At 43.7% G+C, this 14,264-nt stretch overlaps 1 protein-coding gene across 5 annotated transcripts in view; it reads left to right on the top strand.

The window, feature by feature from the left end:
- The window catches only part of LOC126195153 (calbindin-32), a 996,724-nt gene that overhangs the window by 597,968 nt on the left and 384,492 nt on the right, over positions 1-14,264 (top strand). For all 5 annotated transcript variants that reach the window (XR_007538558.1, XM_049933659.1, XM_049933660.1 and 2 more), the window contains exon 7: positions 13,121-13,176. Coding sequence is in view for 4 of the 5 variants with exons in the window: in XM_049933659.1 (XP_049789616.1) it covers positions 13,121-13,176 (56 nt within the window). In the remaining variant the exon portion in view is untranslated. The remainder of the gene's footprint in view (positions 1-13,120; positions 13,177-14,264) is intronic.

Below are 14,264 nucleotides of genomic sequence, written 5' to 3'. Positions count from 1 at the left end.
TAGAAACGAAGCGATTCGATTCTGTTTCAGTCAAGAAACTAAATTATTTTCAAAAGATCATTACCATTATCACAATACTGCTTATATAAGTTATCAGTAATAACTTTTTCTCAATTATGGCATTAATGCAGTGGAGGTTACAGGTTCCTCACATAGCCCACCCACTACACACTTATTTTGTGCTTTGTCCCGTACATCGCTGATGATATAAGTGAGGGGTATAAGTAACAAATGCTAAATATCTCAAGAAAATGTCTTCTGCAAGTGGCTGATAGTACCTGCAGTAGTCCAGAAATTGCCTCATTGTTCGCTTCGAAGCAGAAAAATGAATCAATTGACAGCAAGACACAGCAGTAACTACATAAGGTTCAAAATGGTTCAAATGGCTCTGAGCACTATGGGACTTAACATCTCAGGTCATCAGTCGCCTAGAACTTAGAACTACTTAAACCTAACTAACCTAAGGATATCAAACACATCCATGCCCGAGGCAGGATTCGAACCTGCGACCGTAGCGGTCGCGCGTTTCCAGACTGAAGCGTCTAGAACCGTTCGGCCACCAGCGGCCGGCTAACTACATAAGGGCTACTATTGTACTGTACACAGTATTATTATTACTGTTAGTGGCTGTGATCAGACGAAAGGAGTGCAGCAATCAAGTAAATTACGAACAATAATTGGTTGATTTTAAATGAGCTTGCAGTGTGCAGAACAAGCAAGTGCCGCAATGGGGAGGACTAATGCGGGAAGTATGTTTCGTAACAAGTGTCTATCCTCACTGCGGATAGTTAGCTCTCCCTCTCTCTCTGTTTGACCTGTAGGAGGAGAAGTGGAGGATAAACACACACACACACACACACACACACACACACACATCATTCGTCTTTCATCATTTTAAAAATAAAAGTGTTCCAAGCAAAGTCTTTCATTCTACAGTTTAGTTAGGTGCTAAAGGAGGGGGGCGGGGAAACAGACGGCAGGGGCGGTAGGAGGGGGGGGGGGGGCGGAGGTCGGGGGTATAACTAATGTCTAATTGCACTCAGGAGTAATGATATAAGAAAGGTTGGGAACCACTGCTGTAGTGGAACGTGCTTGGCACATTCTGAGCAAGAAACTAATGAGAAAACCCTGCTATTGGCGATGTTGTAACTGAATAAAATGAAACGTGTACCATGATGCAAAAACGTATTGCAGTATAATTTATTGATATGGCAGCTATCGACGCCAAGTAATCACAAATGAAGAATTTGGCAGACGTTATTTCGGAAGTATCAGTGCGCTGAAGAGGTGAGGTTTTTTGTTTTATACTACCTATTGAAAAGTATCAAATGGTTCAAATGGCTCTGAGCACTATGGGACTTAACATCTGAGGTCATCAGTCCCCTAGAACTTAGAACTACTTAAACCTAACTAATCTAAGGACATCACACACATCAATGTCCGAGGCAGGATTCGAACCTGCGACCGTAGCGGTCGCCCGGTTCCAGACTGAAGCGCCTAGAACCGCTCGGCCACACTGGCCGGCAAATGTATCCGGACGCCTATTAGTGAACACTAATACGGGATGTGTCCACCATACACCTTCTTGATTGCTTTAACTCTGCTGCAGACACTTTCAATTAGATGTCTGAATGTATGTGGAGGATTGGCAGATCATTCTTCCTCAAGTGTCGAAATTGGGGAAGGTAGTCATATTGGACGTTGTGGTCTGGAGCGAAGTGTTCCATTGGGTTCGAGTCAGAACAGTGGGCTGGCCAGTCCATTTCGGAAACGTTGTTACCCCAAACCATTGCCTCACAGATGGTGCTTTATGACTGAGTGCAGTGGGATGCTGATACAGCCATCATCTCTACTGTACTCAGTACACAATTCTGTAAAATGTGTTCATATCCTTCCACATTTAGTGTTTTCTTAAGAGCAATAAGGAGACCACACGCTAACCACGAAATACACTCCCTCTGTACTACAGTGTTGACACTACACATGATGGCAGAGAAAGTTCTCGAGGCATTCCCCAAAGCCGGCTGGTGCGGCCGAGCGGTTCTAGGCGCTTCAGTCTGGAACCACGCGACCGCTACGGTCACAGGTTAGAATCCTGCCTCATGCATGGATGTGTTAGTTAGGTTTAAGTAGTTCTAAGTTATAGGGGACTGCTGACCTCAGATGTTGTCCCATAGTCCTCAGAGCCATTTGGACAATTTTGAACCATTCCCCAAACCCTAATTCTACCACTGGATTTCCACAGGGTATACAGCGTGATGCATCGCTCCAAACCGCTCGTCGCCATGCGTCTACTGGCCAGTGCCGTCGCTCTTTACACCACCTCAAGCGCCTTTTAACATGGCTACAGAAATGCATCGCTTACAAGAGCTGCTGCGCTTTTTGATTCCCCACGCACAGTCATTGTGCTAGCTGGACTGCTTGTAATACTTTGAAACTCACGAGTTATTGCTTCCGCTGGTTTCATGCGATTTTTCACAAACTCCCTCTGCAAAATAATGAGATTTTCGTTCTGCAGCTGGGTGTGCGCTGATATGAAACTCCCTGGCAGATTAAAACTGTGTGCCGGACCGAGACTCGAACTCGGGACCTTAGCATTTTGCGGGCAAGTGCTCTACCATCTGAGCTACCCAAGCATGAGTCACGACCCCTCCTCACAGCTCCCATTCTGCCAGTCCCTCGTCTCCCACCGAAGAAAAGTTTCTATGAAGTTTGGAAGGTGGGAGACGAGGTACGGGCAGAACTGGAACTGTGAAGACTGGTCGTGAGTCGTGCTTGGGTAGCTCGCATCAGATGACAGAGCACTTGCCCTCAAAAGGCAAGTCTTGGTCCGGCACACAGTTTTAATCTGCGAGGAAGTTTCATACCCCCTGCAATACTCAACGTTCGAATGGCTCTAAGAACTATGGGACTTAACATCTGAGGTCATCAGTTCCCTAGACTTAGAACTACTTAAACCTAACTAACCTAAGGACATCACACACATCCATGGCCGAGGCAGGATTCGAACCTGCGACCGTAGCGGTCGCTCGGCTCCAGACTGTAGCGCCTAGAACCGCACGGCCACTCCGGCCGGCCGACACAATACTCTCCGCCTCCTTTTATGTTGGTGGGTGGGCCACTCGTGGCATCTAGTGGTCAATTCCGCATTACCTAAGGATTTCCTGATAGTTTCGATCAGATATACTTTCTATTAACACCACCAGTGAGAAAGAGGGAGTGAAATGTGTATGTAGAGAGTTCCTCCGCACTGCAAGCAAGAAACGAATAAGAAACCTCAACAACTGGCGATGTTTACACTGAATAAAACGAAACGTCATGGAAACACTCGTTGCAGTAGTTGCACATACAATATCTGTATCCACAAATTATTGATATAGCAACTGCTGACGCCATGTGTACACAAATGGACAATTTACTCGTCATTATTATGGTAGTATCAGTGCACTGAAGAGGTCAGATGTTTCCATACGCAGGGAGTTAAAAAAAGTATTCCATATAGTGAGAGGAGGTACTATGGACCAAAATTAGACAAAAGTATCCAGTAAACTTGATCCCTAAAATGCATACCCTACTGGTCATTAAAATTGCTACACCAAGAAGAAATGCAGATAAACGGGTATTCATTGGAGAAATATATGATACTAGAACTGACATGTGATTACACTTTCACACAATTTGAGTGCATAGAACCTGAGAAATCAGTACCCAGAACAACCACCTCTGGCCGTAATAACGGCCTTGATACGCCTGGGCATTGAGTCAAACAGAGCTTGGATGGCGTGTACAGGTACAGCTGCGCATGCAGCTTCAACACGATACCACAGTTCATCAAGAGTAGTGATTGGCGTATTGTGACGAGCCAGTTGCTCCGCCACCATTTACCAGACGTTTTCAATTGGTGAGACATCTCGAGAATGTGCTGGCCAGGGAAAAAGTCGAACATTTTCTGTATCCAGAAAGGCCAGTACAGGACCTGCAACATGCGGTCGTGCATTATCCTGCTGAAATGTAGGGTTTCGCAGGGATCGAATGAATGATAGACCCACGGGTCGTAACACATCTGAAATACAACGTCCACTGTTCAAAGTGCCGTCAATGCGAACAAGAAGTGACCGAGACGTGTAACCAATGGCACACCATACCATCACGCCGGGTGATACCCAGTATGGCGATGACGAATACACGCTTCCGTTGTGCGTTCACCGCGATGTCGCCAAACACGGATGCGACCATCATGATGCTGTAAACAGAACCTGGATTCATACGAAAAAGCGACGTTTTGCCATTCGTGCACCCAGGTTCGTCGTTGAGTACACCATCGCAGGCGCTCCTGTCTGTGATGCAGCGTCAAGGGTAACCGCAGCCATGGTCTTCGAGCCGATAGTCCATGCTGCTGCAAACATCGTCGAACTGTTCGTGCAGATGGTTGTTGTCTTGAAAACGTCCCCGTCTGTTGAATCAGGGATCGACACGTGGCTGCACGATCCGTTACAGCCATACGGATGAGATGCCTGTCATCTCGACTGCTAGTGATACGAGGCCGTTGGGATCCAGCACGGCGTTCCGTATTACCCTCCTGAACCCACCGATTCCATATTCTGCTAACAGTCATTGGATCTCGACCAACGGGAGCAACAATGTCGCGATACGATAAACCGCAGTCGCGATTGGCTTCAATCCGACCTTTATCAAAGTCAGAAACGTGATGGTACGCATTTCTCCTCCTTACACGAGGCATCACAACAACGTTTCACCAGGTATCTCCGGTCAACTGCTGTTTGTGTATGACAAATCGGTTGGAAACTTTGCTCATGTCAGCACGTTGTAGGTGTCGCCACCAGCGTCAGCCTTGTGTGAATTCTCTGAAAAGCTAATCATTTGCATACCACGCATCTTCTTCCTGTCGGTTAAATTTCGCGTCTGTAGCACGTCATCTTCGTGGTGTAGCAATTTATATGGCCAGTAGCGTACTTAAGAGCTGGGGAAATTGATCATCTTCTCTGTAGTGAATTTGCCGTATTTATAGTTCACTGTTGAGTGTTCATCGGGTCTACCAACTCTTTTGGACGTTGCCTTCCCCGTGGTTAGCGGAGAGACTCTGCTTTTGCCTGAACCGGTCCTGCCCCGGCGTGAGACGTGAACCGCCGAGCGGCGTAGTGTGGATCGCGAAGCTCGCCAGCCACGCGCCATTAGCGCGTGTGGTACACGGCGGCGCGCCGCGGTCGGCATGCCTCTATCACAGGCCGTGGGCGTGTCCAGCGCGCTCACGCGTCCCAGTGTGAGTGCTCTTGCTTAGGCCGCTATTACACTATCAATTTCTTTGTCCAATACCTTTGTCAAAGAAATTGATGGTGTAATAGAGAACTTTGTCAAATGTCGTCAAATATTTGATCAAATCTAGGGCCTCGCTGTATGTTTGATCAAAGAAGTGGCTTGGCTGCTGTTCACTGCAATGTGACATGTTACCACTTGGAGCGCTAGCATCGCTGCAGCGTTCTTTCATCTGTAGTGTTTATAAAAACATTGCCGGCAAATACAATTTGTGTGTACCGACAACTATAAAATTAATAGAGATGTATGAAGCTGATGAGTCGCTTTACAACGAGAGGCACCCTGAATAAAAAAAATAGATTAAGAAGGTGACTTAACCTAACCTAACTCTCTCCTGAAGTAAGGAATCCGAGTGTTACAGTGAGCCGGTCTTCTGCAGAAATAGCAGTTCTTAACTGAGTATTGTGCTTTGTGATATGCGGATACACTTCACTGAGCACATACAGAAATGTATGCTCATCCATTCCTAAGTAAGTGATGTATGACTTTACGTCCTCATCTATAAGCTCACGTAACAAGTTTTGTTGAATGCTTCACCCAGGTACATTTCCTTCCCCCCCCCCTCCACCCCCCGCTTCTCTTCCGCATGTGCACACAGTGCAGTTGTGGTACATTCAACTGCTGCAGTTAATAACAAGTTGTTTTTATCAGCCATCTTGAACTTTGACGAAAGATATTATGACAGTCTAATACCCCTTTATAGCGCCACGTCGAAGATCTTTGACGAATATTTGATCACATCTTTGATCAAATCTTTGACAAGGAAATTTGATAGTGTAATACTGGCCTTAGTGATGCGGACAACCGAACGAAATTAGTCCTTTCAGTCGCTTGTAGTTTTACACATAGCTCGTTTATTATTCATTCTACAGGGTGAGTCAGAAAGGACATCACAACTTTGAAATGATACAAACCTTTACTAAGGTAACTTACAGAATTGGTAGATGTGTCATGTTGTAGAAAACCACCTCAAGTGTGATTCACGTAGTGCATCAGTACCCAATTCTACGACCAGCAGCGCCAGCGTTGTGCATCGTTAAAATAGCTACTTTCATTGATGTGGAGCGTGAGCGCTGTGTGTTTTGCTTTCATGACGCGAATTCTGGAGCAACTGTTCAGGGTAAATTTCACACCCAGTATGCTAACCTCCAAGCAGGTCTACAGTTTACTCTTGGCACAGAATTTTGTTGAGACGAACTGTTCACTGCGACATGACAAATCACCGGGTCGTCCACATGTTGATGATTATGTCGAACAGGTTAGGGAGAGCTCTGCCCACAGTCCACAAAAATCAACGAGACGAGCGTCTCGCGAGGCTGGCATTCCAAAAAAGACTGTTTGGCGAGAACTGCGTAGATGTTTATACTTGGAATCATACAGCTTCACTATATCACAGTACATTAATGACGCAAATAAAGTTGCAACGAATAGAGGACGAAGAGACATCCCTGAACGCAATAATCTTCAGCAATGAGTCAACATTTTATAGCAGTGGCATGGTGAACAGCCACAACTGCAGAAACTGGTCAGCAAAAATCCGCATGCAACCCTGGAAACGTTCGTGACAGCCCGAAAGTTGATGTGTTCTGTGTCCTTAGGAAATTGAAAGTGTACAGCCCCTTTTTCTTCATGGAGAAAACTATCACAGATAGTGTGTATCTGGATATGCAAAAACTTTTTAATTGCACAGATCTATGAAAATGACAGAGACGGGATGGTTTACTACCAGCAAGACGGTGCACCAGCTCATTCCCTCACGGGAATTCGAGGTTTCCTCGATAATCACTTCCCAACTCAATATTATTGGTCGTGAAGGGTCAATCTCACAACAACCTCGCTCCCCAGACGTGACACCAATGGATTTCTTCCTCTGAAGTTTCATTAAGGAAAAGAGCTGTGTATGGACGACGCGACCCACCAGCCACTCTGATGGATCTACGCCGAATCGTCGTTGAGGAGTGGGACAATCTGGACCAACTGTGCCTTGAAGAACTTGTGGATAGTATGCCACGACGAATACAGGACGTGTTACTGGATATTAGAGTTACGGGTGTGTAAGCAGTCTAGACGACCACCTCTGAAGGTCTCGCTTTGTGGTGGTACAACATGCAATGAGTGATTTTCATGAGCAATAAAAATGGTGGAAATTATGTCTATGTTGATCTCTATTACAGTTTTCTGTACAGGTTCCGGAATCCTCGGAACCGAGGTGATGCAAAACTTTTTTGATGTGTGTAAATGTTGTATACCGACTACGCTTCAACACTGATCGTTATGATCCGGAAGTACGTTATGGTATCAACACATTGGCTTGTACTTCTAGTGGAAGGAGTTCTTGTTTCTGCGGTGAAGGGGAAGCATGTGCAGTCTATGGCAACCGTGTCATCTGTAAACATTGCAGTACTTGTCCTGTGTGCCATGAGAGCTGTGTTGCTTAAGGATGGTTCGGACAATAATAACGTATGATCATAAGCTCTGTATAGACACTTTAATGGAGCAGGAGATATCGCAGCGAATGCAGCCGTGAGTCAATGTGATGTTTCTAGAATGTGGAACATGTTTCTAGCGAGAGGATCGTCACCAAGGTGTCCAGCAAGCATAAATGCTCAACACAATTCTACACGTCTACGGCGACGTTGATAAACAGAAGCAGGAGTGCAGGTGTCAATACAAGCGATACAAAATCGGCAGCATGAGCAGGGATTATATGCCAGAAGATCTCTCAAAGCTCCTCCAAATCGGCTTCGGAGAGGGGCTCGTGTCGCATGGGCCCGAAACCACTCTTTGTGGACAAGGCAGCAACGGGACACGAGGCTTTTTCCGGTAGAGAACTGCATCACTTTCCGCCATGACAATACTGATATTCGTGTGTAGAGGCTTCGAAGGCAACTTTTACACTCTAACTCGTAGACTGCCACCCTTACCTAAGCGGTTCAATCATGCCAAAGCATAATCATTATGATCTCAGGACACCTCTTGTGCCAGTACATAAGGGGATGACTGATGTGAAGTGTCGGGGCGACACCCTTGCATTCATTGTATCTCCGTTTGGTGAACGTATTGGAGCGGGATTGACGCGAATGGATGAGAATGTAGACCAACATCGTCGCAATCTTGTGAACACCTCCCTAGTGGAGCGTAGAAACGGTTGGCTGGACTGGCCTCCAAATTGTCCGGACATGAACTACATTTAGAATGCATGTAACTAGGTGTAATTTTTGCTCTAGTTTACAGTTTGGAACGAGTGTGGGCCGTTTAAAACCATTCGACGAAATTTGAACGTGATTCGGACACGGAAAGAGTACTTCTGCTTCCTCAGGACTCCTATTTTCCGCGCCTTCCTGCGGCGTGATCACGTGGGAGTTAAACATTAACCCCCCCCCCCCCCCCTCCAACCCCCGCTTTTCCCGCTCCCCAGTTGTGCAACTCACCAACTCCCTCGGTGACACACGCGCTACTTTGTTGAGCACGCTACAAATGTATCTCTTAGAAACTTCGACACCAATTCAGCCCATTGGCTGCTCTAGCGCCTGAAAGTACGCAAACAGCACACAAGGGGTGCCGAAGGGGTTGCCTAACCATCAGGTGCTGGAGCAGCCGCCAGTCTGATTTAGATATATGAAGATGGTATCTGTTCTTTCGGACATGTCCGACAGAACAGATACATCTTCATATAGTTAATGCTAACCGGCCATTGACCTTCTTCTGTGCAGATGCACACGCATTGCCCAAACTTTTACGGGACGTGGTAAGATTGTCTGACTCGAGTAATGAGTGTAATGGGCAGGGGCACTACGAATGTAGTGTGTGGACATTAAGTTGGCAATGTGGGTCTCCTGGGGAGCGTGCAGTTGCACTATCCTCTCTGTCCTCGGTGGCTCAGAAGGATAGATGGTCTGCCATGTAAGCAGGAGATCCTGGGTTCGAGTCCCGGTCGGGGCACAAATTTTCAACTGTCCCCATTGATGTATATCAACGCCTGTCGGCAGCTGAAGGTCTTGATTTAATTATCATTTCAGTCTATTTTAGTGTCGAAATTTCTGAAGGTATGTTTCTAACGCGCTCAAGAAAGATGCTTAGGTGGGCTCCGTGGGCGTTGCAGAAATGGGGGTGGCGGGTATAACTCTTTGACGCTTTATTCACGCACATGTTAATGTTGCACTCCCTCATGACCACGCCACATAAGGCCAGAAAACAGGAGGGTTGAAAACCGTCAGTACTGTTTCCTGCACGGATCACGTTCAAACTTCGTCGAATGGTTTTGAATGGTCTCTACTGGTTTCAACGTGTACATGAGAGCAAAGACTCCGGTCACATGTGACATGCGCGATCAGGTTCAATGATGATTCAGCCCCATAATGTCCTCAGAAAAGCTTGAAACGTCCGAGAGTATTAGCAGTGTCAAAGGTTGTCAAGAACATCTCCCGTTGCACATCACACTGCAATCTCTCATTTTCATCCACGAAATGCGTGAGAATCAACGCCCAAGGAAACGATGAGATTCTATTGGCGCTCTTTATGCAATCCCCTGAGGCCTTTTCGTATCGATTATAAGCGACGGTGTGTCTGAAATGTTCCTTTCGGCCGCCCATAAGCAAACCGAGTTATTTCAATGTTGGGTGTCGCCGTTCTGACCTCCATCGCAGAGACATCAAAAGAAGCAATAAGTTGTGTTAAAGAGGAGCTGTGACAACCTTCTCATCGTGTGATATGTCCATGGTGTCGTTGGGCAGAATTGTGGTAAAATTTTATGTCAATGTGACATAAAAAGTAGGAAAAGTACGGTTACAATATAGCAATATAGTGCTTTTTTGTGTAAAATTTACGTAAATAAACAACAAACTTATAGTGTTTCTTTGTAGAATTGATTTTCAGAAATTAAAAAATTAATAAATAGATACAATAAGTCCTTAACATAGAAGAGAATAAGGACTTTCTAATGAAGAGTGTCTATCTTGAAACAAATACTGAATAGTATTTTTGAATTTTCAAGTGCATTTGATTTTTTTTTAATCTTAAATTTCGATTACTTCCCAAAATTCAACATTTAAGCACAAGCTGCTTTCAACATCATCATGAGTCAAATTTCAGTTATGTCTCAAACAACAAACATTAGTAAACTAAGGCTTATACCAGATTTTGTTGGTATCACATACATTGATGTTTTACATAAAAAATTGGTTTTATTTTTAACCCTAGAATAAAATGATTGCAGTCAATAAAGAATAAGCAGGCAACAGATCGTATACAATACTATACAGTTTTTTATATTGTTATTTACAAATACCACACTAATGCTTTTGTAACAACTTTAACACATGAGTGGCTCTCTGTTAGTATTATTTCAGTGGTCTGCTTTACCAATGCGATCATGTATTATCACCTCCCATTTGTATTAAAATTCACTGCATGTGAATATTTTACAGTAACAAATTACAAAGGGTTAAAAGTTATATATATCTTTCCTTTTGCAGTTAATGTGCAAATAATGATATTACAAAATGTATCGTCTGAGCATCACAGTGTGCTTATATAGTTGGATCAAATTTATAAAATTGCTGAATAAATTGAACAGCAATGAGACATGAGTGGTTCTCCATTAGTATTACTTCAGTGTTCTGCTTTACCAATGTGATCATGTATTACCACCTCTCATTTGTATTAAATCTCACTGCATGTAAATATTTTACAGTAACAAATTACAAAGGGTTGAAAAGATATATATACCTTTTCTTTTGCAGTTAATGTGAAGTTAATATCTATATTACTCTTTTTTAGGTTATCATAATAAATTCATCATCATAAAGAGCTGCACCCAGAAGGGCAAGGCAGATTGTGATCATTGTTGGCAGACAGATAGATGATACTGTACATACAAAACAACTGCATTATGAACTTCAAAGGACCAACATATATTGTGCCACATTGCCTAGAAATGTGCATATTAACATGATGTAGGACCCCCATGGTTCTGAATACAAGTGTCAATATGTGTGGCATGCAGCTGGACAGGTCTCAGATGTTTTCCTGCATACATCCCATGTTGCTTGCAACTGAGTGTGGATATATACAGATCAGTGCGTGGAGGTGGAGTCCTGAAAATATGGTCCATGGCAAACCAATTGGTGAGAGATTGGGTGATATGACTGTCTATGGCAGAGCATTCGCAACTACAAGGCATGCTTGGGAAGTGGCATTGGTATGAGAACAAGAGTTATCCTGTTGAAATATGGCATGGGCATTTGGTATTCATGAACAACAGAGCTACCACTTGCAGGACATCCATGTACCATGTGGCTATCATGGAGTCCAATAGGAACACTGTCAGTGAATGGGCATCATAGGATAATGCTCCCCACACTGTCACACACTGTTGGTGCGTGATGGGTGATGGTTCAAATGGCTCTGAGCAGTATGGGACTTAACATCTGAGGTCATCAGTCCCCTAGAACTTAGAACTACTTAAACCTAACTAACATAAGTACATCACACACATCCAAGCCCGAGGCAGGGTTCGAACCTGCGACTAAAGCGGTGCACGATTCCAGACTGAAGCACCTAGAACCGCTCAGCCACACCAGCCGGCGGGTGATGGGAGACCACAAACTGCTCTTTGTGACATTCTCCACTGAGTCTCTCAACACAGACCCAGTGGTTGTTTCCACTGAGATACAAGCAAGACTCATCACCAAAGATAATCTACTGCAGGGCCACCTGTTCATTGTTCCAACATCTGGTGGGTTGAATGTGATGTTGTGCGGGTGTCAGTGGCAGGAGCCATAACAGTTGGTTTTCAGTGATTCCTGTGTCATGCAGCCACCTGACAACTGTATTAGCATTAACAGTATGTTGTATGGAAGGCAGGAGAGCCTGCTGAATGGCCCCTATCGTTGTCACCAGATCTACTTGCACATAGTGGACAATCCTCAATGATCCCTCCTTGTTGTATGTGATGGATATCCAGATCCTGCATGTCATTCATGCATGCATGCCTTTCTGCATCTGCTGCTGCCAACATGAACAATGGTGGTGTCCATACAACTGATTTGGTGCCCAGTATGACAATAGGACCACCCAACCTCCTGCAGCCCCATGATGTGGCCTCTCTTGAACTCAACCACTTGGAAAAGCTAGTGTCAAACATGTTGCCCAGGCATAGCACATGTTCAGGTGATGCCCCTGTGATGTTAATCGCTGTTGTACTGTCTGACATGGCCATTTTGGCCCCTATTATGTCAACCAATGCACACATAACCAAGGCCCTACCTTTGCTCCCTGAGTGTGTGGCTGACCTTGAGAAAGTAATCATTTCTATAGCTGATGGTGCATAACATCCTCACCTAGTTAGAGTGGATCAGTAGGGTCCTTCTGGGTTAGCTATTTTTATGACAATGAGTGCAGATAGTGTAGCTCTGCACTTCTCTTTGATTATGGTGTAGCTATTTCTTTCAACCATTACATCAAGAACTTCTATCATGCAAAATGAACAAGCTCTTCAATTAGCAATTTTGTAAAAAGCCATTTTTTATGAGACATGTCAATATCTTGATCAGTCAGTTAGTTACACACATGCTGACTGTTTACAATTTTTTATGTAAAAGTGACTATTTCCTGTTGAAGGATTCCTCTGTAGAATAAGTTGTTAAGGAGACACATCTTTAATCTACATTTGACGAAACATCTCCTCTCTGCCATACATTTTAATCACATTCGTAGATGTAATCATGCATTTACTGGCAATGTAGCAATTTTTGACCTTCGCAATAACTGTTTCATTTTGTTTCAGCTCCAAGTGTTTGATGCTAATAAAGATGGACGGCTTCAGTTGTCAGAGATGGCAAAGTAAGAATTGGAAATTAGTGCTATAAGTAAATTAAATAGTTTATTTTAGTTATTTTCATGTTTTGTTGATCACATTATTTTTGTGAGGATTGTCCTTATTGTGGACAATGTCAATAGCTTTACAAGTGGGATAGATTTTCTCACTCGAGATATGGCTACATGCTGACAAATTATGTAACTGGATTTTGACTTCACCTCTTAATCTAATAGAAGGAGTTGTCAAGCAAAAATGATCCCAGTTCATTTTTATTGCCTACCAGTACCTTTAATTTGCAACTTTCTTCTCTCTGTAGAAGAGTAAGATTGAGTACAGTGGAAGCAATTTTTGTTCCTACTGGTATTCTTGTGCTACTATTTTTTCCATACTTTTACTGGTCCTTTACATAAAACGTCATAAGAACTAATTATTGTAAAGCTGCTATTAGTAAACCTATTGTTTAAAAAACTTGGTGCATAGAAGTGCTTTAAGAATACTTGTAGACACCAGATAATATCCTTGCAGCATACTTTGGTTCAATGGATGATTTATGTCTGAGAGTGGAACTGCCTCAAGAAGTTATTATATTTACAGTGTATCAAAGTGGTGTAGGGGAAGCAAAAATGAGCTGTTTGATATAAGACGCTTGTGATCTATCAAGCAAGGAAACAATCTGAAATCGGCCTAAAAAGGCAGCTGAGCTACAGTGCATGTGCACTATATGAGATTTTAATATCCGCTCACCATTTCATACCACATGTTTTTGTTAAAATCCAAGTTAACTTTCTCTGTGGGCACAATGAAGGGAAGATTCAATGGTACTAGTTACGTAAAAACTAATTATATTTCCATTGTGATCTCGACTTAAACCTTTCAATAGTAGTTGCCTCATAGTAAGAAGGGCAGAGAAACAAAGTGATTTAATTGTTATTTTCATGCTGAGGCTGTTTCCCACCTTGGTAAACCACAACTGTCTTATATCAAACTGTATGTCTCAATACATTCCACATCACAGGTACACTGTAAACAGTTACCATTTACATAATGCACATGACATGAATGAATGAAAATGTGTGGAGCAACCAATTTTTAGTCTTTCATCATGAAAATC

This window comes from Schistocerca nitens, chromosome 7, assembly GCF_023898315.1.
Source record: "Schistocerca nitens isolate TAMUIC-IGC-003100 chromosome 7, iqSchNite1.1, whole genome shotgun sequence".
NCBI lineage: Eukaryota > Metazoa > Arthropoda > Insecta > Orthoptera > Acrididae > Schistocerca > Schistocerca nitens.
The sequence above is the reverse complement of the archived record's forward strand: the minus strand, read 5'-3'. Positions and strand labels throughout refer to the sequence as shown.